This window comes from Peromyscus maniculatus, chromosome 19, assembly GCF_049852395.1.
Source record: "Peromyscus maniculatus bairdii isolate BWxNUB_F1_BW_parent chromosome 19, HU_Pman_BW_mat_3.1, whole genome shotgun sequence".
Classification (NCBI taxonomy): Eukaryota; Metazoa; Chordata; class Mammalia; order Rodentia; family Cricetidae; genus Peromyscus; species Peromyscus maniculatus.
In genome coordinates this window covers 54,962,106-54,989,158 of record NC_134870.1, presented here as the reverse complement: position 1 = coordinate 54,989,158, position 27,053 = coordinate 54,962,106, and the positions used below count along the sequence as shown (strand labels likewise).

At 39.0% G+C, this 27,053-nt stretch overlaps 1 protein-coding gene across 4 annotated transcripts in view; it reads right to left on the bottom strand.

Moving 5' to 3' along the window:
• Positions 1 to 27,053, bottom strand: part of Wdr7 (WD repeat domain 7) — a 304,595-nt gene that overhangs the window by 116,639 nt on the left and 160,903 nt on the right. For all 4 annotated transcript variants that reach the window (XM_006985180.4, XM_042264248.2, XM_076555361.1 and 1 more), the window contains one exon: positions 20,261 to 20,482. In XM_006985180.4, coding sequence (XP_006985242.1) covers positions 20,261 to 20,482 — 222 coding nt within the window. The remainder of the gene's footprint in view (positions 1 to 20,260; positions 20,483 to 27,053) is intronic.

Genomic DNA, 27,053 nt, shown 5'->3' with positions numbered 1-27,053 from the left:
CTATGAAACAGGGGAGGAAATACACTACAGGATCAAACACCAAGGTAGGGACAATCTAGGGGTTGGTGGGGGGGGGGTACCTAAGCCAAGGCGGAAATGAAGTGAAGGGATGAAGCATGCAGTGAGGGGAAAGGGGAGAGTTCACACTGGAGACAGAGCAATGGAGGTATGGGAAACAATGCTGGAAGCGGTAGATGTCAATTCTCACGGGACTTTGGATTTTCAAATTGTACTGAACACAGTCGAACTTCCAGCAGAGAAGTAAAAGAATGACTATCAAGGATACTAAGCTAAAACCGCCTAATGATGGTGATAAAAGCAGAGTAGGAAGACTTGCCAATAATATAAATGAGAAAACAAGCAGCCAATCATATGCAAGGAGAATAAAGAGGGTAAGAAACTGCTGGATTCTGGATATATTTCTAAGGTTCAGCCAAGAAGTCCTCCTGGTATAACTGGCTATGATGAGGACTGGCTATGAACTGAAGAAAATGAAGAAACAAACAAACAAAGGAGATGGTCAACTGGTGTGCAGCTGTTCCATCAGGATTGAAAATTTCTCTCCTGGGGGGAGAAAGAGATGCTGTAGGGACATCGTGCACAGCCTCCAGTGATGCAGATCTCAAAATCACTGTCATCCATGCTGAGGTGGAACTTTTTGGTGACGAAGATGACATTGAGCCGTTCATGCTCCTATAAGTATCCCACACTCACATTGCTATTGGTAACCCCTAAAAATCACTGCTTCATCCACCTATCTGAATGTGGTTGGAAATGTTTCTTTGTTCTTTTGATGTCTAATCTTCGGTGAACAGATGTGCTTTTATGCTCCCCCAAGAAAAATCATGTAACACCATTGATGGAGACAGATAAAGCCATAAGCAGAATGGGTTGGTATGGAGAAAATCAGGCATGCTTATTTTATAATTGAGTTTTAAGGATGTATAACTTCTAATTTTTGTACTTTAAAAGGGGGGAGGTGTTGCTTTTGGCAATCTCCTTTTGCAGATACACTGTGAATCCAAATTCCAACTTCTAAAACACATAGACAAAAAACATTAGTTCTGCTAGAATTAGTATTAAGGACTTACACCATCACTGATATCATCTTTATGAAACTCTAGGCATCTGTCAAACATAATTCTCAAACTAAAGATATTAAATTAAAAAAAAAAGTCCAAGATTTAGTGGTTCTGGTCAGCTGTTTACCAAGAGTCTAGAGCCACTGAAGTGAAACCTTTGCTTTATGGGGGTAATTGATACTGGTTACCTGGGGCTGAGAAATCAGTTGTAAGAACTCAGCATTAAAGTGTTTCCTAGGGATCAGTACATGGAAGCAGTGCTCCAGAGAGGCCAAGGTTGCATCACATGTGTGGCAGTTTGAATGTAATTAGCCCCCATAATTTCATGGGGAGTAACATTATTCAGAGGGTTGTCTTTGTTGAAGTGGGTATGGCCTTCTTGGAGGAAGTGGGATGGGCTTTGAGGTTTCCTATGCTCAAGATAGCACCCAGTGTCTCAGTCAGTTTCCTGCTGCCTGTAAGATGTAGAACTCTCAGCTACTACTCCAGCACTGTGTCTGCCTGCATGTTGCCATGCTCCCTGCCATGATTATAATGGATTGAACCTCTGAAACTGTAAGTGAGCCACCTCAACTAAATGTTTCCCTTTATAAGAGTTGCCGTAGTCATGACAACATGCCATCAGCCAATCTTGGTAAATAAATGTGTAAGAATCTCCCACATGTTACTGGTTTGGGCAGCATGAGAGCTACAGAGTGAGGGGTAATGGAGAGCCGCTGAGGCTCGACACTATGAGATGCCATTGGTGAAAATGCAGTTTGTTACACTGGGAACCCCAGGACTGACGGCATCATGGAGAGAAGCTGAGGCTTGGCATCATGTGGCATGGTTGGAGTCTATGAAGGGAAGCCAGGAGGCCAATGGTAAAGCTGAAGCCTGGGGACACTCTAGCACACTAGAGATGGCAGGACTATGGGACAACTGCCAAGAACAGTGGCAGCTATGGAGTGGAGCTGGTCTGAGCCTAGGAGACAAGCTGTGTATGCTGAGGATGGCAGAGCCTGAGAGAGAGGTAGTGCTTCTTAAGCCTTTGGAATCCCAAAAGGTTGTGAGTGAATCCAAATAATGGATTGTTGTAGTGGGTAGCCATTCCAGCTTGGATCTGGAAGTTCCAACCCCCATTGAGACTCTGACAACTGTCACGCCTACAAGGCAGGGCGAGGGGAGGTGCTGGAAACCCGAGAGCTGGATGGGCGAGCGCTCTCTCTGGGTGCGCTCTCTCTGCACCTGGACCCTGGACGGTGGAGATTGACTGTGCAGAGCTCCAGAGAACACCGCTGGATTGCGATACACCTTCCCCAGACCCCCGCAACCTATCCATTCCTTCATTTGTAAGTCATCCACTAAATAAATCTTCCTTTTAACTACGTGGAGTGGCCTTTATAATTTTCCCCAATATATGGCGCCCAACGTGGGGCACGAACCCACGACCCTAAGATTAAGAGTCTCATGCTCTACCGACTGAGAGATTCTTCAGTCCCGTATCAGAAGAGCCCTCTGGTGTGAGACAGAAGGAAACCAATAAAAAGGGACCATTGTCTTCTAAATTCTAATTCTCTCCATGTTTACTCTTGATTTCTCAGAATCCTTTCTTACATGCTATGTCCTCTTTAAATCCAAACCTCCCATTTTTGATAACAAATAAGTTTTTCCAATAGCAATCTCAGAAGTCTCCAGAAGGAAGATGGGGCCCCAACAACAACAACTCTACCCAATCCAGAATGATGCCATGGTAATCATCATCATACTACACTTCTTGCCAGAATTTCAGACAATCTTACCCATTACTCTAAAACTTGCTGCAGAACCTACAGTTAGTCTAACTGAGATTTAACTATCTGAGCTTTCTCACAGTACCCAACAGAGATAACATCACCCCCTAAACGGCAGGAAGCAATTCTAAGAAAATGACGCCCCTTCTCCCTTAGGTTTCATAATTCTCAGGGTTATGGATGACGGTTATAGGGTTGGGGGTGGAAGAAAATATTAACTCAGTATTGTAAAAAAAAAATAAGGGGGGGGAGAAGAAATGGAACGGATAGGTATAAGATATGATGGTAAATCATTGTATATACTAGTAAACAAACTTAGTAAAATAGCAACCTTAGACAATTTGCACTGTAATTTGTACTGTTATAGATTCTTATATGTTGATACAAATGTAAACTATTTTTATACTCCTGTTTAAGATAATTTGTATATCGATACAAATATAGAACTATATTTGTTATAATGTACATGTATTTCTACTCTTATTTGAAACATTTTTATATTGATACAAATGTAAATTTATATCTGTCATACTTTATATATGTTCTACTTCTGTTAGGATATTTGGTATATTGATATATATTTAAGATTATTGTCATATTGCATATCGCACTATATATTCCTACCTCTGTTATAAATATCTTGTATATTGTCACAATTTTGAAGTCATCGTTCTTCACCATACATTCATTCGCTTATAGACTGTTTACCTTATTTACGTGAAGCCTTAGTCCTTAGGTTATTTCGGTAGATAAGATTTATAGATTTATAGTCGCCTATGCCTGTCATCTCTATAGTTACATTAGTTAGGTTATCCAGATTTACAGATACATAGGTCAGATGGACAGGTAATCTTCAAACACTTCATAGACCTAGAGAATATGGCATTTAAATAACTTAAAATTCTGTTGACGTGAGGCACAATTGATCCTGGCTGCACCAATTGATCCCGAGAGAATGTTGGGCTTCTAAGACATTTCCATTTAGAAGTTTGTCTTCTTGGCACAAAATGGCCTACTGGGCAAAGAACTGCCCTTGCCTTGATGGCTGACAGTACAAATGCAATGCTGTCCTTTCTAGACAAGCGGGACACAAGGAAAGCGACCACTGTACTCTGCCAAGACAGGGTAAGATGGTCTTTCAGAAATCCTGCTTCTGAAAATGGTCTGTCAGATACTCTAGGCCTGTAGCCAATTTGAATGCACCAACAATGCTGAGAAACATTAGGTGACTGTCCAGGCTGCCAGCTGTCTTGGTCTACTCTTGCAAGATTCCCGAAAGTTGCTTGCATCCGTCTACCATTTCTCAGGTACCATTATGTTCCTTCTCAGGTCTTTGATGGGATTGAAGACTAGCAGTTATAGTTACAACTTAGTATATATAATATCTTAGATAGAATATATTAAGTATTAGATTCAGGTTCTTTAGGATAGGACACCTTTAAATGATCTTTATAACATGCCGTTTACCTATGCTCTATACTTCTCTGGATTTTAGAATGTGTTTCTTGCTTGATATTGTTTGCACTGGTTGTAGTTACATCTTATCTAGGTCATTATCCCTCATTATTTCTGGACAATATTTGATAACCATTCCTTTGTTATATAGTCTTGTATTAGTTTAGAACCTTCTTATTTAAACAAAAAGGGGGAGATATAGTGGGTAGCCATTTCAGCTTTGATCTGGAAGTTCCAACCCCCATTGAGACTCTGACAACTGTCATGCCTACGAGGCGGGGCGAGGGGAGGTACTGGAAACCCGAGAGCTGGATGGGTGAGCGCTCTCTCTGGGTGCGCTCTCTCTGCGCCTGGACCCTGGACGGTGGAGATTGACTGTGCAGAGCTCCAGAGAACACCGCTGGATTGCGATACACCTTCCCCAGACCCCCCGCAACCTATCCATTCCTTCATTTGTAAGTCATCCACTAAATAAATTTCCTTTTAACTACGTGGAGTGGCCTTTATAATTTTCCCCAATAGATTGTGACCTAAAAAGTTAAATCCCTTCCTCCCTATAAGTGCTTTTAAAATCTCTAAGGATTAACAAAAAACACACACACACACACACACACACACACACACAGAGTTAATATATATAATTAATACATAACTATATATAATATATTATGTGTGTGTATGTATGTATGTATGTATGTATTTGACTAGGGATAGAGTTTCTAGCCAGGCTGGCCTTGAACTCCATATGCAACCCGGTATGATTTTGAACTTCTGATTCTTTTCCTCCACCTCTGTAACACTGGAGTCACAGGCTTGTGACACATAACTAGTTTATATGGTGCTGAGGATTGAACCTAGGGCTTCATGCATGACAAGCAAGCACTTTACCAACTGAGACACGTCCTCAGCCAATGTGAACACATTTGTAAAGGAGCTGTTTCCTGTCCTCGTTCTACAAATATATCTAGGAACAATAGCAACTAAAATTTTGAAGGACTTTGTCTCAGGTGTTTTCTACAAATATATCTAGGAACAACAGCAACTAAAATTTTGAAGGACTTTGTCTCAGTTTTCTACAAATATATCTAGGAACAATAGCAACTAAAATTTTGAAAGGACTTTGTCTCAGGTGTTTTTCTACTTTACATACACTGGTTACTTCATCCTTGCAGTGGCTCTGAAAAACAGGCGCATTATATTTCCAACTTAAGGAAAGTAACTCAGAAAGAACCCAAGGTTGTGCAGCTAAGTGATTAGGATAAGGTTCAAACCAAAGCAAATTGGTTTCAGAATAATTAAACTGTAATACAAATGGCTGAATTATCTGACTAATTAGCTTATAGGTAGTATAAGTATCATTTATTCATCCTGGTTATTTTCCATTATCTCTTTGAAAATTTAACCAAAGTATATAATCTGTGCATTGGGATAATTTAATAATCAGAAGAATTACCACAGAACACTCAATTTAAAATGACTATGAAAGATTCTGCATTTTATTGAGTTTTTCTAATCTGACTATATACCAAAATTACTGATGAAAAGTTTAAAACTATCACAGATGGCCAGATGTGGGGTACTCTCCTACAATCCCCAAACTCAGAAGGTAACACAAGTAGACTGTAAATTTGAGACTAGTTTGGGCTACATGATCAGAACATATATTAAAAACAACACAGAGATACCAAAATCTCACTCTTGACTTTGTGACCAGGATCTCCACAGAAGGCTCCAATACCTTCATTGTTAAAACACCCTAGCTGTGATTTGAGAGAGGTGCCAGAATGAAGATTAATTACTTACATTCTGAGTAATGGCAACATAGTGACATCCAAAATTAGAAAAGGGAGGGAAGTGTTCAAAATAAGGTAACAGATGAGAAGAGCTGGGAAGGGACATGGAATGCTGAGACACTGCATTAAGGAGAAGAAAGAACAAATTGCAGAGTGCATTAAAACCCAGAGTTAAGGGGGAAAGACAAATACGTGGTCGCTATGGCCAAAGTAGGAGCTCCATAAAACAAGTTAATGACTGAATGGTGAAAATATCCATTCTTTTTCCACTGTCTATCTTTGGGGAATACATCTGTACTTTTTGTGTGTGACTCTTGCTAATTTTTTGTAACTTGCAAATACCACTAGGGTTTTTTTTTTGTAACTGTAATTCAATGACTTTGACCTACTCTTGCTGATACATTATTTGAGATGGACAGCTCCATGTGTAGCAGTGGTAGAATGCTTGTGCAGTGCTCAGCACCACACACACACACACACACACACACACACACACACACACACACACACGAAAGAGGGATTTATTTGAGATCTGGCTTAGCTTTCTTTTAATTTAAATATGTAATAAAATTTAGGAAAGAGATTCATTATAAAATCAATCTCAATCTATATTAATACATTCATTTAATATACTTACTCTTCAGGATTAGAAAGCACAGAGAGTATCTGGAGGATTACTTTCACAAAGGAGACTATAACAACAACAACAACAACAACAAAAATCAAACATCCACAGCACCACAGCAATATAAAACTCTGGATCCAGATTCATTCATTCATTACATTCATAACATTAAAACATTCCTTTGTTAGTATCTATGTTCTCATTTGATGGTACTCTAATTTATCAAGAGGAATATAGTTCTATATTGTTTTTAAAAGTTATGATATCTGAAAAACAATTATTTTAACCTCTGCACCCAGACAGGTCCAGCACTTCCTTCTCCAGGGTCATCTAGGTAAGTATGTATGACCCTCCCCTCCAGAAACCTTCACAACTCAACAGATCTAGCTCATGTCCCACACCCAGTGCTGCAGCCTATTGCGGCCATTCCTGCCTGCTCCACAACCAATCTCTAGGCTTCCACCAAGACAACCCTGCCTGCCTACAACCACCCCTCCCCACCACATCCAATCTCTCTACCTGGCCAGATCTACCCCCACACTCCAAGCTTGAATCAGGGTGTACATTCTGCACATCAGCCTAAGCCCGTGTGTCCACCCAACGTTATTCCATCTAAAGCCATTTCACACTCTAGGCCTATCCTTCAGGATATTCTTTCTTCTGCCTCAACCTGCTTTGTTCATAACAGAGAGAGAATGAACAAAAAAATGTACACATGTCCAACTCTTTTCACAAAAATACAAACCATATGAAATGTCAAGCATCTCTTCTCCAAAACCTATCAGTCATACAGAAATTAATGTGAGTCAAGAAAAATTACTTAGATGAGTCCAGGGACACATCATTTAAAAGAACAATCACAAACTTCAAAGAATTCAATATGTTTAAAAAAGGCACAAAGTAACAGTCCAATAAAAGTAAGGGAAAGGAATTTAAGGAAAATAAATGAATACGTAATGCCCAAGAAAACGCAAACATGAGGTTGATGGAAATGACAAAGAGAATCCAGAACCTGAAAACAGAATTCAATAAAGAAATACAAACATTGGCGAGGACTCAAGATGAAATGAAGATGGACTGGAAAAGTCCTATAATTCAACCAGAAAAATCAAAAGAAACCCTTACAAGTAGAATGAACCAGGCAGGAGACAGATTATCAAGTCTAGAAGTTAAAGTATAGGATCTAGATAAAATAAGGAAAGAATATGAAAAAGAAAAAACAATAAAGGAAAGAAACATACAGAAAACGTAGAACACCATGAAAAGACAAAACCTTCAAATTACAGGCATAGTAGGAGAAGGATCCCAAGTCAATGGTATAGATCAGATCTTCACGAAGATTAGAAAAGAAAGCTTTCAAAACCCAAAGAAAGATGCACCTTTACAGATACAAGAACACAAGGAAGACCGAACAGACAAGACCAGAAAAGAAAATCCTCACACTGTATCAGTTAAAACACCATGTATGAACAACAACAACAATAACCCCAAACCATGTGTGCATACAATAGGAAGCCATCATAATAACAGCTGACTTCTCAATCAAAACTCTGAAAGTCAAAGAATCCTGTAACAATGCATTCAAATCCTAAAACACCATGATGGCCAACCTAGACTAATATACCCCACAAAACTATCTGCCATACTTAAAGGATATTTTAATCACTACTCCATTACTGTGAAGAGATACTCATGACCAATGACCAAGGCATCTTATGAAATAAAGCACTTAATTAGGGACTTGCTTACAGTTTCAGAGGTTTAGTCTGTTATTCACATGGCAGGGAGGATGGCAGCATATAGCCAGGTGCTGGAGCAGTAGCTGAGAGCTGTATCCTGATCTGTAGGCAGAGCATGGGTGAGGGAGTAAGGGAGTTGGGAGACTGGCCTGGGCTTGACCAAGGCTTTTGACACCTCAAAGCCCACCCCCAGTGACACATTTCCTTCAACAAGGTCACAATCCAATAAAACCACACCTCCTAATCCTTCTAATCCTTTCAAATAGTTCCACTCCCTGATAACAAAGCATTCAAATACATGAGCCTATGGGGGCCATTGTTATTTAAACAACCACAAAGGACAAAGAAAAACTTTCCATAATGATATAAACAAACTGAAAAATTCCTAGCCAGTAAGTCAAACCTAAAGAAAATACAGGGAGCAATCTTTAGGTTGAAGAGAGGAATGAAAATAGCCAAGATATTCTAGAATAAAAACAAAGCCATACTTCTAAAACATGAAATACCACTAAGACCACTAACAAGACCACTCAAAATCAACAACATGAGTACCATTAACACACTCATTTCAAAAATAACTTTAAATATTAATAGCCTCAAAAGGACTAAGTTGGGGGAGCAATAGAATAGAAAATCACAAGGTATAAGTGATCTGATAGGGAAATAGGAAATGCTCAAAGCTAATTAGAATGTGAGGGGTGTCAGGGGTGGAGATAAATACACAAGAAGGAGAGAGGAGGGCAAAGTAACAGAATATTTGAAAAAGTCATAAGAAACCACACTAATAAGTATTGATCTAATAAGATCAAATAATACATATAAATCTCTCTATGAATAAATACTTTAAATGAAGTTTTCCCATTTGGGGATGACAATGTTCCCTTCCCTTGGAGCCAAAGACTATCTAACAAAACCCCAGCACCAGGCATATGAAGTCTCTTTTGAGTTGTTGGTCAAGGTTTTCCCAAACACTCTCAAACGGTTATTTTTGCTATTTCACTTGGTTGCCCTTTAGAGGTAAAAGATAAGTTCCCATTGCTGAAGACACTGCACTTCAGAAAAAGGGTCTGGAAGCCCTGAGCTGGTACTGACGAAAACCTCTCCACTAAGGACTAGCTTTCATTATACTAGAAAAATCCATTATAGATTCCCAAGGAGGGAAGCAACCAACAGTCCTACCTAGCTATGATACCCAAGAGCCACAGTGAAGACCAGCACGGCACGATAACCCTAGGGGTACAGCAGTGGCATCCATATCCTGGTGGCAACCAACAGCTCACTGATTGGATACAAGAGCTGCTCCACGAGAGGGAACTCAGAGCTGGTACTGGAAACCTCACCAATCAACAGGGCTAGGAAAGTCAGGGATCGTGGAAGAGAATATACAACTGCCATTATACTAAACAAGCATAACTCCTAACTACAGTCTAAATATTTGTCCTTATACACAGATAAAGGTCATCCTCACCCCTCAAACAACAAAAACCTCCTCTTTGCAGCTGTCAGAGACCATTACAGAAAACCACAACCAGCCAAAATGCAAAAATGTGGAGCCCAGTCCCAAAGGATACATCTACAGCACAACTCCTAAACCTAAGACTTGGGGATTATTGTGGAAGGGGGGGTGCAGAAAGATTGTAAGATCCAGAGAAACAGAGAGTTTGATGTGAGATTGTGTCTCCTAGGAATATTAGAAGCTACATCCATTAAGTCTCTCCAATATGACTACCTAAACACATGCTGAACAAGGCCAACAACAACAGACACGCTAATGTGGCCTGGGGAGAGCCCAGATGGACTCAATCCTATACAAAGAACTATGGGCAACTAAGGAATGCTGAGGAGAAACAGTCTTCACTGGGAAGAGCCCACCAATTGATTATCCAAAACCAAATGGTTAGCTATGAAAACATGCATGTGAGTAACACTATATAGACTAAACAAGTTATATTTAGGAATATATTTGTACATATATATCCACATATGCAAGTACCAACAATTAGTGAAAAAGGAGGCCATGATTTGGAAAGAGTACAAGGAGGGTTATATGAAAGGATTTGAAAGAAGGAAAGGGAAAGTAGAAATGATATAATTATAGTTATAACCTCAAACAAAAAATAACGAAAATAATTATTTTGACAAACTTTTACAATAGTCCTCATCCATTATTATTTTAATGACTTTCTTTTGAGAACTGAATTAAATATAAATAGTCTATTCCTAAGACAAAAGGACAAATGCATATCAGTATGTCATTTTTCATGCACTTTCTAGGGATCATATACATTAGCCAGCTGGAGAACCTGGAATTACAGTATTTGTAATGATCAATTGTAGAGGAAAAAAAAAAAATCACTTTCCCTAATCTAAGCTTTAACATCAAGGATGAAAGCCATTTTTAAGGTACAAAGATGTACATAGGTTTTATGTGTCTTTTTTTAAAAATCTGGTCATTACCAGTACATCTCTAAGTGAGATAGAAGATGTTCACATCTTCAGGCAGCCTGGTACTCACTGAACATCCTCCTTTTTTGCACCTGCACATCTAAGTTTTGCTTATTTATAACTGAGAAAAGCTGTGTAAAATGGTAAAAAAAGACACTTCATTACAGTATGAATACAGGTATTCTAGTCCATGTTTGGCATTTTAGTGTCAAAAGATTAACTTCCTATGGAAGGGAGGAAGGAGTAATTCCTCTCTCAGATATTATACATTATCAAACAAAAAGCCCAGTGCCAGGTGTGGGCCAGTGGTATCCTACAGACCTCTCCCTTAAATAGGATATTAATATTTTTTGTAGGTTATCCTCCAGAATTTGATGGCAAGACTCTATGACTGACAACACATACTCAAATGAAAAAAAAAAAAAAAGAAATCAAGTGGGCATTCAACTGAAAACTCTATGCAAGGTACTGGGCATACAACATTTCCCAGTGGAGAGCCCTGCAAGCTATAATAACAACTGGCCTGGCACGATGTACCTATTGGTGCAACTGCAGCATGAATATTATGGAGGTAACTAACTGCTTTCTGGTTAGATCTTGGGCCTGCTCTACAAGACAGAATTTATACCTGGTACTATTAAGTGGACCAAGAATCAGTGACTGGGTAAGTCATAAGTCCTAGGGGAGAATCTGTTACTATTTTTGTTGTTGTTAAATGGATGTAATATTAAACTGTTCCATAAAAGCTTGTCTTATAACCAAATACTAGTGGGTAAATCAACCCTCATAAGAGAAGCTTCTTTCTGCAGTAGATGATGGTTAATACAGAGAAACCAACTGGTCAACATGCAGAGATTAAGGGACTGTGCAGTGCTCAGCACTAAATGGGAGATCTGTATCACATCCCCTCCTTGGAACGTTCAGAGGTCATAGGGGAAGAAGTGTCAGAAAGATTATGAGTAGGGGAGTAAAGGAATGGTGTGAAGCAGTGTTTTCTGTACACGACAGGGCCATTTCACAAAGGAATGGTGTGAAGCAGTGTTTTCTTTACATGACAGGGCCATTTCACAAAGGAATGGTGTGAAGCAGTGTTTTCTGTACATGACAGGGCCATTTCACAAATGAATTTAGAGAAGCTTCATGTACAAGACCCATATAAAATCAAGCCAGCCTAACCCAGCATGGTTGGGAGAGGGGTTCACGAAGTCCCTCCCCTAGCTGAGAAGTTATTGGCAAGTGATGGCTATTGGGGGAGGAAAAGTCAGAATCTTAGGGGGGTGCCCTTGATAGGCTGTCCATGCTTCGGTAGATGGCCCTACATCCATGCACTTGAACAGAACAACAGATGAAAACAGCAATGTGCAGTGTGGAGCAAGACATCCGGCAAAGAGGAAATAGTCACTTATAACCCACCTGTAGTGTGCTTCATACTATGTCAGGTGAGAAAAAAAAAACTATTTACCTTAAAGAATACCAACAAATATATATAAAGTTGAAATTAAAAGGCCCCTCCCTCTAATCATTTCTGTTATTTAAAAAGGGGAACTAGAGTACATGCAAGACCATACTCTACTGCAGTAGATCTGGGAAAGCTATCCATCCCAACTCCTAGGACTGACGACTCACTCCTGCAAAGTGTTGGGGATATTAGTAGTTCACATGTCTTAGTCCCTCTATAGGGTCTGCACTAAGATGAGGAAAGCAGCCTTATTATGTCACATCTTCTTCTCAGGACACCTCTGGTTCAATGACTAAGTGACATAAGTAACTGAAGTTGAGTCCTATGCCTTAGTAGAGGGAAGACTAAAGGGTCACCCATAACACAGTTCCCTAAGATCAGCAAAGGCTTTCTTTGCAACTGAAACTCAGTTCAATGTCTCCCCTAGCCAGTTCTCCTTTATCCCCCCCTTTCAAGCTATTGATCTCAGAAATAGTCCTGGAAACAAATCAACTTTTGAGTCTGCCACCTAGGGAAATGACTTATGACACCTGCCCAAAGTAAAGAATCCAATGAGAGATCAAAACAATTTACTACAGATGTGCCAGCATAATTCTACAATTACAAAATGAACAGAGACCAAAGAACAAATGGAGCAAAAGCTCTACAACATAATACCATAAACAATGTTCTGAAATAGCCCAAAGCCTCAACTGTGTATTAAAGAAGGGGAAGAGGATGAGGATGAGGAAGAAGACAGTTCTTCACTGAATTCATTTAATATAAAACAAGAGGGAATGCACCATCACAAGGAAAGGAGAATAGGAGGAGGTGGAGATGAACTTTCAAGGATGCTGGATTTCTGGAAGCAGACTCACTGGGCCAAAGGGGACATGAACTTGAAAACAGGTCTCCTCACTTATTCTATAGATATACTGCACCCAAGAAGAATCTAAATTGCTCAAGGGTATAAGGTAACCTAATCTAGACCTCTAACTAATTTCAGAGATTTTCCAGCTTTTTTTCAATGTTATTTCAATAAATATATAAGGTGTAAGGTCAAGATGTGAGTTCTCACCTTCCTTTTCCTGCCATCACGCTGTCCCTGCCATTATATACTCTAACCCTCTCAAACACGAAGCCAAAATAAAATAGTTCTTCTGTAAGTTGCATTGGCCATGGTGCTTTATCACAAAAAAACAAAAAATAACTAATACAATTAGCAATTAAAGTTCATCAAATATTATATCTTAATGGCTTTATCTTAAAATGATAATAATTATTACTCATTCAATAAGAGACCAAATAGAATAAATATTTAATGGCAGCAATGCATTCTAAATGCCAATATAACAAAAAGAGCAACAAATGATAGGAAGAGAGCATTACAGTAGATTAATAGTATGCATGACTGATTAAAAAGAGCTAAACAAGATACAGGGCATTTAGACATCTGTTTCCAAACAGCAGAGCAAGACTTAAAATGACAAATTTAATCAAGATCTCCAATTTGAAAAATAAAGGTCTCAAAATTCAGTTCCTGTAGGCAAGTCCATCCCCAATGAACACAAGACCTTTGAACAAAATATAGGGTCATGTTGTGGAATTAAAAAGCAAATCCATGATTACTTTTATAATATTTCATATCTAGGTTGGAAGATAGTTCAGTTTGTAAAGTGCTTGCTTTGTAAGCCTGAGGATCTGTTAAATCCCTAGAATCTGCATTCAAAACAGCCAGACATGGAGATGGGCTTATAATCCCAGTTCTGGGGAGGTACAGATGAACAGCTATCTGGGGGCTTGCTGGCACTAGCTCAGGCTACCTGTTGAGTTCCAGGCCAGTGAATGCCTTGTATCAAAAGAAAATTATTTAAAGGCAGATGGCCCCTGAGAAATAATACTCAACAACGTCCTCGAAGACATCATACATATGTACATGCATAAGCCCATGGATCCACATACAATGTGCACCCACATGAAAATGCACACACACACACACACACACACACACACACACACACACACACACACACACACACAAATATTGTGACCACTAAAATAATGTGAGTCGAATTTTTAAAAATTAAGAAAAGCATTTTAGAACCAGTTCTAGCCAATACTACATAATTTCATGTAGGACTTCTTGCTAGAAACCTCTGAAAATCTATCATTTTCTGTTAATGAAATATTCAAAATTATAAATTGCTAAAGAAACAGAATCTTCATCTCTTCCCATATCCATTCCGATATCCAAAATTCTCAAATAATGAACCTGGTTCTAAACCACGCAGACTGTTAAAATGTCCGGGTAACTTTTATATGCCTTCCTTGGGAAGAGAAGGATGGACACTGCAGAAGTCCCTACAACAGCACTCTTCAGTCCATGATTTCCTTCAAGTCAGAAATACACACTGAAGACCCTTTTACATGCAGGTCCACTCCCAGCTTCTCAGAAAAATAAGATTGCGATACTAACACTGTAATGGTTAACCTTGTTTGCCAACCTAACTACATTTGTAATCAACTAAAACCCAAGTAGTTGAGTGCACCTGTGAGGGATTTTCTTGGCTCATTTGAGGTGAGAAGACCTACCCTAAATTTAGATCATTTAAGGTCAGAAGACCCACCTCAAATTTGATCCACACCTTCTGGTGGAAGCCCACATTAAAGGGTATGGAAGAAGAAAGCTTTTGCTTTTGCCTCCTTCCTCTCACTCTCTGGCAAGTTCATCTATCCTGCTGCTTACGCATTATTTCACTGGTATTGGAACCTAACTTCTCCAGGATTCCAACAAAGACAGAAGAGCAACTGAGACATTCAGCCTCATGAACAACTGCTAGATTCTTGGCCTTTCCATTGGAGGCAGTCATGTAGACTAGCAAGATATATATATATATATATATATATATATATATATATATATATATATATATATATATATGTAGATGTAACCAACCGTCTTATTAAATAAGAAACACAGAACCAATGTAAAAGAGAAAGCCAAGAGGTCAGAGCTCAGAGCTAAAATCTTACCCTTCTTCCTGCGGTGCTCCTACCTCTCTGAAAGAGAGCTACTTCCCGTGTGTTTGTCTTTAATATAGTCTTTCTGTTCTGCCTTCTCATTGGTTGTAAACCCAAATACATGACTGCCTCGTCGCTGCCTGTAAGTACAGCCCTCCAGGTCTTAAAGGCGTATGTCTCCAATGCTGGCTGTATCCCTGAACACACAGAGATCTACTTAGCTCTGTCTACCAAGTGCTGGGATTAAAGGCATGTGCCACCACCACCACCACCACCACCACCACCACCACCACCACCCCCCTCTTGCTATGGCTCTAATAGCTCTGACCCCTGGGGAACTTTATTTATTAACATACAATTAAAATCACATTTCAGTACAAATAAAATACCACCATACATATATATATATATATATATATATATATATATATATATATATATATACACACACACACACACACAAACACACACACACACTCACTCACTCACTCACTCACTCACTCACTCAGTACTGTCCCTCTGGAGCAGTGGCTCTCAACTTTCTTAATGTTGTGACCCTTTAATACAGTTCCTCATATTGTGGTAACCCACAACAATAAAACTATTTTTTTTTTTTTTTTGGTTTTTTCGAGACAGGGTTTCTCTGTGTAGCTTTGCGCCTTTCCTGGAGCTCACTTGGTAGCCCAGGCTGGCCTCGAACTCACAGAGATCCGCCTGGCTCTGCCTCCCGAGTGCTGGGATTAAAGGCGTGCACCACCACGCCCGGCCAATAAAACTATTTTAACAGTTAATTCATAAAATGTAAAAATCTGATATGCAGGCTATCTGATATTCGACTCCAATGGGGTCATGGACCATAGGTTGAGACCCCTGCTCTAGAGAACCCTGCTCTAGAGAACCCTGATGGTGGTACTAGAGAAACAGAAGTATAAATGTATGTTTTAAGTATTGGAACAGACTTTCCATATGTGTGTGTGTATTCATTTGTGTATGGTGGTATGGGTGAATGTGTGGGGGTGTGTACACAGGTGCATGTGTCTGCATTCACACATGCATGAAAGTGCCCTCAGAGACCAGATGGGCACATTGGTGTCCTAGAGCTGGAGTCATGAGTAGTTGTAAGCTGCCTGATGTGGGTCTCAGGAACTGAACTCTTTTCCTGTTGGAAGAGCAATAAGTGATTTTACTGTTGAGCCCTTTCTCCAGCCCATGTTCATGTGTTTTTAAAACAATGCACTCAATATATTATAATAACAACATATTTAAACATTGTGCTTAAATTCATAAATCATAAGTTTTAATGTATATGACCAAGAAAAAAACATGGAAAGGATAAAGCATTTCTTTCACTTGTTAAGGAGATAAAGAGCAAGCAAACCAGTTTTCAAGCCACCTAATCAACCCACGTAAAACTTTCCTAATCTCCTGAATGACACCTGAATAACAAAATTTCAAGTAAGGAACAAACCTGTATCTAAGTCCTGGGCCATCTGGAGTGGCACAGACAGGAGAAAACAGGTCACTTGGGGGTTTATGAATGGAAAGCAGGGCCCTTTAAGAACACATGAAAGGTAAGCAGGCTAGAATTGAGAAGCAGGTTGGGAGTATGGAATACTTTGCAGAGAGGTAATGCAGTATATCCAGGTGGAGAATAGAAAAGGCTTGAGTTTCCAGATTACAAGAAGCTTGAACTCCGGCTCTGTTCTCACTACTTTCTGGCTGAGTCACTATGAAGAAGTCTTAGTTTTCCATTTAGAAGATCAAAGGAACAGCATAGGAAAGAAAGAGCTTTTCTTTCTTTCTTTTTTTTTTTTTTTTTTTTTTTGGTTTTTCGAGACAGGGTTTCTCTGTGTAGCTTTGCGCCTTTCCTGGCGCTCACTTGGTAGCCCAGGCCTGCCTTGAACTCAGAGATCCGCCTGGCTCTGCCTCCCGAGTGCTGGGATTAAAGGCGTGCGCCACCACCGCCCGGCAAGCTTTTCTTTTTCTTAAATGATACAATTAAATGGTACATGTTCATCATAAAGCTCTCTTTTTCTGGGACCACATAATGGTCAAAGCATGAGATCAGAAACAATAAGCAACACTGAAAGCAATATTTGCTGCAGGTATGATTTCACTGGGCTAACAAAGCCTGCCTACATGCCCCAGGTTTGAGAAGTGGAGGGGACAGAGGAATCAAGTTATAAGATTAATTATGAAGATTAAGTAAATGAATATAAAAAAAAAAAACTTAAAAAGAACCAATGAGTTGCTTTAGTGGGGGTGGTATGATTTCTCTGTAATCTCAGTGTCTATAGGAGTCAGGAAGTTATCACCAGTAAGTATTTGCCTGTTGAATTAGAAATCTTGAAGAAAGGTGCAGAGGAGCAGCTACATCTTTGGACCAGGTTTATAATCAAAGCAATGAATATGGCAGTTCAGTTATGCAGCGAAAGTACGGAGCAAAGGTCCAGCGAAGCGCTCCACTGTGAAGATGAACTAAGTACCATCTATCTTTTTCCTCCGCATAAAGGTCAAACTCCTGTAGTGTTTTACTCTACAAGGCTATTTTGGAGAGGCTGGAGAGATGGCTCAGTGGTTAAGAGCACTTGCTGCTCTACCAGAGGACCTGAGTTTGGTTTCCACAGTCCATATCAGGGCTTCACAACTGCTCCAGGGGACACAGTACCGTTTCTAGCTTTGACAGGAACCCCTCACACACATGTATATACACATATGCACACACACACACACACACACACACACACACACACACACACACACACACATACACACATGAATTAAAAATAAATAAGCAGGGCTGGAGAGATGGCTCAGTGGTTAAGAGTTCTTGCTGCTCTACCAGAGGAACTGAGTTTGGTTCCCAGTACCCACACTAGGTAGCTCACAGCACCTGTAATTCCAGCTCCAGGGGTATCTGATACCTCTTGCCTCCACAGGCACAACTATACCACCCTACACACACAGGTGCACATGCCTTACCCGTGACACATACACATAATTTACATAAAAATTGGCCTTAAAAAAAAAAGAACATCTCCTGATATGATCAGTAGGATTAAGTTTCCCTTAATGATATCACAATTCAGAAGGGGTTGGTAACAAAAACTTTTAGTGCCAGCACTCCAAAGGAGGAAGCAGGCAGATCTTTGTAAGTTCTAGGCCAGCCAGAGTTACAAGTAAGACCTTGTTTCAATAAATAAAATAAATGAAAAGATGCCCCAACTCATTAGAACTGCTTTTAAGACAAGGTAAGAATACTCTGGTCTTCTAATACCAAGTACCAAAGGGCTCATTAGAAAACACCTTAGACCCATTGTTGCTCCAGCACTCACAGGGTGGCAGGCAGCTGGACAATGCAAGACCCGTGAGAGCTAGCTGCAATAGTGGAATCATTTAAAACTGTCATTGGAAATTTTTTTAATTACAGAGGATATTCATGCTATATCCCACCCCATCTCCAACTTTTCAAATCCTATCCTATGAAAGTGACATTATTTTTCAAAAATTATTGAAACTAGCTTTTGTGAACTGGGATGTTTGGGGGAAAAGCTGTGTCTGGAAACACTGATCTACTGCTCAGAACTGCATTGGCATCTAGAGGTTAGAATGATGCAGAGGCAGAGGCCAATGATCTTATCTTGAGCTAGCTGTGGCTCCCTAAGTAGCCATTCCTTGCCCACCTCGGTGTCAGAACTAACACACTGTGACTAAGACAGTGGATCTCAATCTTCCTACTGCTGTGACCCTTTAATACAGTTCCTCATGTTGCAGTGACCCCAAACCATAACATTATTTCCGTTGCTACTTTTAATGTAAATACTTTCAGAGGTAGAGGTTTTGCCAGAGGGGTTTCCACCCACATATTGAGAAGCACTGGACTAAGAAAATAAAAAACCTTTCGGAATCTATTAACTTAACAGACCACCAGCTTCCATCAACCCCAAAACTAAGAATGTCATCAACATAGCCTCTTAGGACTGTAATTGAATTGCTGATTTTGCCACCAATGTATTTTTATTATTTATTTATTTATTTATTTATTTATTTATTTATTTATTTATTTATTTATTGGTTTTTTGAAACAGGGTTTCTCTGTGTAGCTTTGTACCTTTCCTAGAACTCACTTGGTAGCCCAGGCTGGCCTCGAACTCACAGAGATACGCCTGGCTCTGCCTCCCGAGTGCTGGGATTAAAAGCGTGCGCCGCCGCCACCACCACCACCACAAGGCAGTATTTTTTAATTGCCTCAATTTATTACTTTTTTCTTTCTGTTCCTGTAAAACTTCATGAAACTATTTCCACAGGAAAACGTGGGCCCTGGGGTAAGCTAGCTCTGTGTTCTCTAGGCCATGGTCACTCAAATTTGCATGGTGGTGCACGACTTTAATCCCAGCACTCAGGAGGCAGAGACAGATGGATCTCTGTGAGTTTGAGGCCAGCCTAGTCTACAAAGCAAGTTCCAGAACAGCCAGGACTATTACACAGAGAAACCCTGTCTCGAACCCCACCCCCCTAAAAAAAAAAAAAGAAAGAAAGAAAAATTAGCTCCAGAAAATCTATTTCTTAACTATTCCCTTTGAAGTGTGTGCTGTAATAAGTGCAGGTGCATGTGTACTCCACACCCACTTTCATAAATTTAGGAGAAGAATCTTGATCAAAACTTCAAGAATATAGTTTTCCTGTTCTTTTAGAGAAGCCCTGAAGACATGAAGTTTTAACTTTAAATGAAATTCAGAAATAAAGAGCACTGGACCCAACAGGTTGTAGTGTTTCCTAACTTGGTATTACAGATATACTAAAACCAAGATATATTCAATATTCTGACATTCTGTTGACAAAGATGTCTTCAAAATCAAATTGATCAGCATTAGAAATCTGAAAACTTACAGGTATGTCTGGCCAGTGAGTAGTTGGAGCCTCCACTGGTCAAACCAAATCCTTCAGGAATTTGACTGGAGCTGCGAGGTCTGGTCAGCAGCTTCGGTGGTTCAATTTCAGCTCCAAATTCCGCGCCTATCACTCCCAGGAGGACAATAGCGGTGGCCTGCTTCCGCCTTTCTTCATAAGAGGTGGACATTTTCTTCATTTGTGGGACACTCGATAAGCAACCTTAAAGCCAAAATATAAGAATGCAAATTAAAAGAATATCAAAACAAAAAAGTATGTGGGATTAGAAGAACATTCTAGATGACGCACTTCAGAAACAATAGTTATTTTCAGAAAATGGCACTGGGTCATCAGGGTGGGGCAAGAATAAATATGTCACCGAACCAAAGAGATGGAAACACCTTGTTAATAGCCCAAAGTCTTTGGAGGGTCATTCCTTAAAATACACTCCTTCCCTAGAAAACTTTAGTTATTTGCCCTTTTCCTACATGTAGGCTGTTTTTATCATGAGACTCCTCTAGTGTTAGAAAATGAATGTAACTACCAAAGCCATGAAAACCACATCTCATTTCTTACATCTCCTATAAAAACTACAGTCTTAGGTGTTTAAAAATATTTAATACTAGAAACATTGTCCAATCTATACTATAACATACATTTTCCCACTTCACAGTAATTTTCTGTTTTTAAAGACAGAACAAATATTTATTAAAAATATTAACAGGTCCTAGAGTGGAAGAATAAAATGTGAAAGCTTCATGACATTAAAGAGATGAAATATCAGTAGTCACTTCGTCTGTGTTTAAAAGGACCTTAATTCTAGACAGTCTCATATTTAACAGTTTGGTAACCTAGATCTCTGTGCATTCACTGAAAATCAACCTTATTTCCGTACTTCACAGACACAAGGAGTAAGCGCACAGGGCACCTGCATCTAGAATCACCCTCTATGGTCCTGTAGGCTTTACTCTTTACACAGTCCTCTGCAAATAGGAAACAAGCCGCTCCCCTCCCCCACGTCTCAGCAGGAGCATGCTCCACAACAATAGTTCAAAGGAAAGCTCTATTCTGCAGTTGCACTGATTGTTCTGTCAGCTGACCTCTGCAGAAGGGAATTGCTAACTGCTGCCTTGCTCCTGAGCTGACAAATGAATGATCGCAGCTCCATCTATTTTCACTATGGCTGCCTCTAGCCCAGGTGCTCAGACAGAGAGCCCGGTGTGACATCTTAGATCAAGATGAATTGGCACAAACTCCTGATCCAAGATTGTTTTATACCATTTAATTTAGTTTCTTCCCCTGCTTGGATGAGCACAGCTCTGGTTATGGATTTCTATTCTAATGTACTGAAGCAGGCCCTGAAAGAAGCCGATGAAGCAGCTGCTAGAGCAAGGGACTGCAGGGATACTGATCAATAGGCAAGGCATTGACCCCAGCCGCTCAGCCTCAGCAACGCCAGGCTGCGGGGGAGGGGCACAGCAGTACACATGGTCAGCTTCCAGGAGGAAATTAAACAAGGGGACTTGGAGAGTTCCACTCTCACTCTGGCCCCCCACCTTCTCTATGTTCCTTCTGTTTAATTACCTCAATCTTGTCTTAACTCCCACCCCTAGGGAAGGAATTAAGACTTTACACTAGTTTAATTTGGTACTTTCTATCAGCCATTTATACATTTTATCCCTAAACTAATAGTAAGTATTGTAACAGGTGCCCTCTGCTAAGTGGCCAAAATATGAAATCTTAATTACATCACTTGGTGTAATTTAAAGATTGACATGTACCTGGGCTCATAGTAACACTGTCCCAATAAGTATTAACACTACTGATGTTGAAATTCAGTGTTTAATTTTTATAAGCGCTTAGACATAAAAAGATAGATCTTTGTGAACAAGAAAATAGAAAAGGAAGAGACACTAACTGATGTGTGATGGCATAAGGTGCCAGTTGCATCCCTGGTACTGTACTAAAAATAACAGCAAGCCCTCATTTAGTTCCTCAGATTTGGAAATGTCTTTCCTTTATTGGTCTGGCCTGGATTTTCTGTTAAAAAGAAATAATGTGTTAATTAGCTGCAATGCTTTCCTATAAATGAAACTGCCAATCAAAGGGAGATTTGGAGATATTAAAAATAATTCTTTCAAAGTAAGTCTTCCTAGAGTTTCAAGAAAATCTGGTGTTTTTTTCACAGAGACATGGCTCCATTTAATCATGCTAAAGGGTGACACAGAGATCCATTTTCTTGACAGGACGGTTGATCACCCTATCACAGTAAGAAAATTAATACCTTCAACTAGCCAGTGCAGAAAATGGAGGGACTGGTGGTGAGGGACATAAATGTCTTCTATTGAAGTTGCAGACAGAAAGCACAGTCTGTGTGACCATGATCTTTCCTTATGATTAGCTTACTTGGAACACAACACAAGGTTTGGATTTTATTAAAACAACCATTTAACTCATAGGGTTTCTCAAAAGTATATAATTGTCTTTAGACTTAGCATAATTGACTCCAGATTTACAGGAACAGGAATAAACACTTTGCTTACAGCTTAACTAGAGTACAGGTAAAATATTTGAGAAGTTTAAGCTATTAAAAGGGCTGTGAGATATTGATTACTTCATTTAAAAAGCAGTCAGAGAGTGCAGCTGAGAGGTCAAGATAAATTTAACAATTTGAAGCACTTTACTAAATAACTCTAAAGATCATGTTAATTGGCTTTGTGCAGTTCTGGGGTAAAATTAATTTTATCCTAGCTTACAATAAAAGGATTAAAAGACATATTAAGTTCTTCAGCTTTAACTGGAATAGGAATCAATGGATTTGAATTAAAGCGAAAGGCGGTTTTATGAGAGATGGACTACCAGCGGATACTTTATATCTGCAATTAGCCATATATTGATAGAAGGTTGTTATTGTATTAGGTATTAAAACCGTAGATAAGTAGATACCAACAATTTACTACTCTGATAAAATACTTTAAGAACTCTGTGGTTTGAGCTGGGAAAACCGTTTTTAAAACATTGATTCTTTGTTTAGGACTGAATATCATAATGCTTTCTTAGTTGACTTTTATCTTAGTAAATTCTAGTTAAAACTAAAGAACAATGTGTGTGAATTCAATTGGAATTCCATTCAAGCTGTTACAATATGTAAAACATGTTGCACTTCACAAACATATCACTAAGATTTTTAAAGCCAGGACATTATGACTGGGCATAGAACTGCAATTTTTGTCAGAAACTTCTGGTATACAATAGAGCCCAAGTTACACTCATAATAATATGGACATTTTATAAATCTGACATGAATTAAAATGTACTAAAAAAACTCATTTTAGAAATTCAGAAATATCTATTTGTTTACTGTAGATAGACAGATATTAAATTTCTTTTACTCTTAATAATGCCTTAGAATCACATGTATATGAGAAAATGTGATACCTAACAAAGCGAAAATAATTTGCACTTAATAAGACATATATCACTATATAGCTTATCCAAAAAGATGGCTTTATAAAAAGAAAACCATGATTTATATGATCTATCCACAGCAGCTGATGAAATTCTTTTAATTAATTTGGATTAAGCTAGGAACTATTTTAGATTCTGGTTCCTGCAGGCTTGTTTTATTTACAATCAAGTTTATTTTGCGAATATTAGGCTTTAATAGTTAAAGAAAAATAATAAATTTTTACAATGTCTGTGTGACGTTAGAACAGTCCTGGCACACCAGTCAAATCTCTATGACTATGAATCCCCAGAGCCCCCACAGATTTCTATTTTCTGACTAATAAAAGATTCTTCTAAAGTTTTCAATTTATCTACTTCTAGTTTCTCAAGCCTGAAGACATTTGAAAGTGTCGGGTGTCAATATTAGCAAATATTGACCATAAAAAGGATGTAAAATGGTACATGAGGTGAAGTTGAACTGAAAATGATACATGACAGTGGAATCAGCTATCAAGAGGCTTTCAAATCAGATTTCAAAAGGTGGTCAAATGGTCTCTTAGATGTACTTTAATCAAAACCGTCTTTCTCTTGACTGACTAATACCTTAACTGATGGAGCTGGTGCCTAATGGAATATTAACAATTCATTTTTAAGGTATGTCCTTTCACCATCATTGTATGTTGCTACTCAAGTTAACTCTCTATATGTAGATACTTATATATGTGATTAAATCCCCACGCATAAGTGTATCACATTCTTAGTGAGGTTTTCAAGACATTATACCTGAGTGAGCTACAAATATATTTTTGAGATTTTAAAGTATGTTGACCGAATTTTAGAATTACATTTCAAAACACTGAATCTGAGGAATCTTCACCATCCAAACTCTTTTAACCTAAGATTAACTAAATATTTCTGTATGCGTTTGTTATTCTTATGATTCCTTAAGATGGACAAAATACAATGTCACAAAAAAAAAAATGCCAAGCTTCACAACTATGAGAGAAATCTTCCAAATAGGCATTTAAAAAAGCTTTTTAATAATAGATTTTTAAAATCCTTAAAAGAAGTAAAAATCTTTTAATATTAACTCACTTTTAAAACAATCTAGTTTTAAAGGAATTTACAGTCATATTCTGCTGATTAAATTTCACCTACAGAGTTTACACCACTTCTTCCTTGAATATTTCAAAGTTGAATTTATTAGATGAAAAGGCACAAACAATCCACGGTGAGAAAGGACTTAAAGACTCCATGGAACTAGTGCTGAATCTGGTTTCACAGGCTCTGGTTGAGGATCTGAGGGGCCTTCTATTGTAAATGCCACAATTTACTTCCCTGTCAGAACCATGTGATTCAGTGAGAGTATTACATGTTATGTTCATTGGCTGGAATAACTTAGAGTGTTCCAGTTTATATAAAAAAAATCTCAAATAAATTGTAACAAGAAACATACATAATTGCCGGTGAATTATTGGAAAGTCATGCAAATGACGTAACCTACACACTTTAGAAGTGTTCTACATCTTCTCACCCTTTAAGAAAAAAGAAAACAAGATCTGCTAATTTCAAATGGCTGTCCCACTGCACGTGCATCTATTTCCAAACTTTCCTGGGATTTTTAAGGAGGTACAGGTGCAGTGTGAGCAGGCCAGCAGTTCCTCCCTTTGTGTTATGAACATAGCTACAGTGGCTTGGTTTTGTGGTTTATCTGCCAGCATGTTCCTCACACGCTGGTGGGGTGCAGGGAGTGCCCCCCCCCAGACATAATGCGGCTTCTGCTTTTGTTGCAGCTGCTGCACCACTCCCCCCTCAAAACACCAGAGTAAACAAACGTGCTATTAATTTGTATGCATGCACGATGGCCCCCTGCTGGCGTACACTGAGTCCTGCAAAAGCCACTCACTGATAGAGCTATTTTGAAGCAATGTCTCTGCAAAAATGGGTATTATGTGTGTGCATTTTCAAATGCATGAAGGCATTTCCTGCCAAATCAGATCAAGGCAAAATATCTGACCATGTTAAAATTACTTTTTCAAACAATTAGTGTTATCGGTGTCCTGTGCTAATTATTCTGATAATTAGAAGCCTTAAACCGCAGTTGCCTGCTGCGGCAGTGTGTGCCAGTAGACTATAGCCAAGAAAACTTAACCACTAAGAGCAACTTGCATGCCTTTCCAGCAACTCCTGTCAATATTTCTTTCTTCACGTAAGCACTATTACGTTGGTTTCTATGATCTGTATGTAGTATTCTACTTCCCATTATCCAAAAACCATCAAAAAGCTCATTGGTTTCTTTGTCTTTACTGCAAACAGTCTCACTTTGTGGAAAACAAAACAAAACAAAAACACACCATAGGGATTTAAAAACACCTTAAGTAATTTTGGTATCTAGATAAGTAATTAAAAACTTGCAGGCAATTATCCCAGAGAATGTTCTATTTTCTATTTCAGTTACAATGCAGTTTGATTTAAACATATAACCAAGATTTTTTCTTGAAAGCTGTACAAATTGTAATAATTTTTCTTGAAAAAAAGGGAACTTTCAGATACATGCTTATATAAATTGTACAGATTTGAAAACAGCAAATCATTTGTATAGATAATCTTCTCTCATACTCGTAGCTCTAAAAACCCAACTACTATGATAAGACTTACTTCAAACCAGATTAGCATGGAAGAGCAGACTGGAAGGATTTTAAAACAACAATTCCTGGATGGTCAGAGTCTATGGAGATTTTACTCCTGTTCTTTACAGCACAGTCAACGAAACTGTTACACCTGGATCATTTTTATTCATTAAATGACAAAGCACTTACTGGATTCACATAAAAATTACATCAGTGGCATAAAATTCAGACCAAAAGGGACAACTGCTTTACATCACCTGTGAGGTGTTAGCAAGGACATCTGGTTACACGGGAGCGTTTGTAGAACTTTTTTAATTACTAGACTTTTATTCCCGATGATATGTGACTAAAGCTCCTACTTGTGAAAGGCTTGTGTGGAGAAAACTGGAGTTCCCAAAGACTCCCTGCTGCGGCTGCTCTGGGAAAATCATCACAGACTGTGCTCGCCCTGTGCTGCCTCGCTAACAAGGAAGGATGAAAACGGAAGCTAAGAAGAACACAATGTGTTACTGGTCACAGAGCTGAGTAAACGTGTGCTGCCTTAGCCTAGGCCCAAGTTTCCAGTGAAGACTTCACCCAGTGCACAAACAGCAGACACAGAGAGGTTTCCCCAAAGCTCAGTATCCTGGGAGTTACTAATGTGATCAACTTTAACAGGCAGGATAATTCCTGAGAACTGAATGATAAGAAATGTAAGGAATAAAAAAACTTAGGAG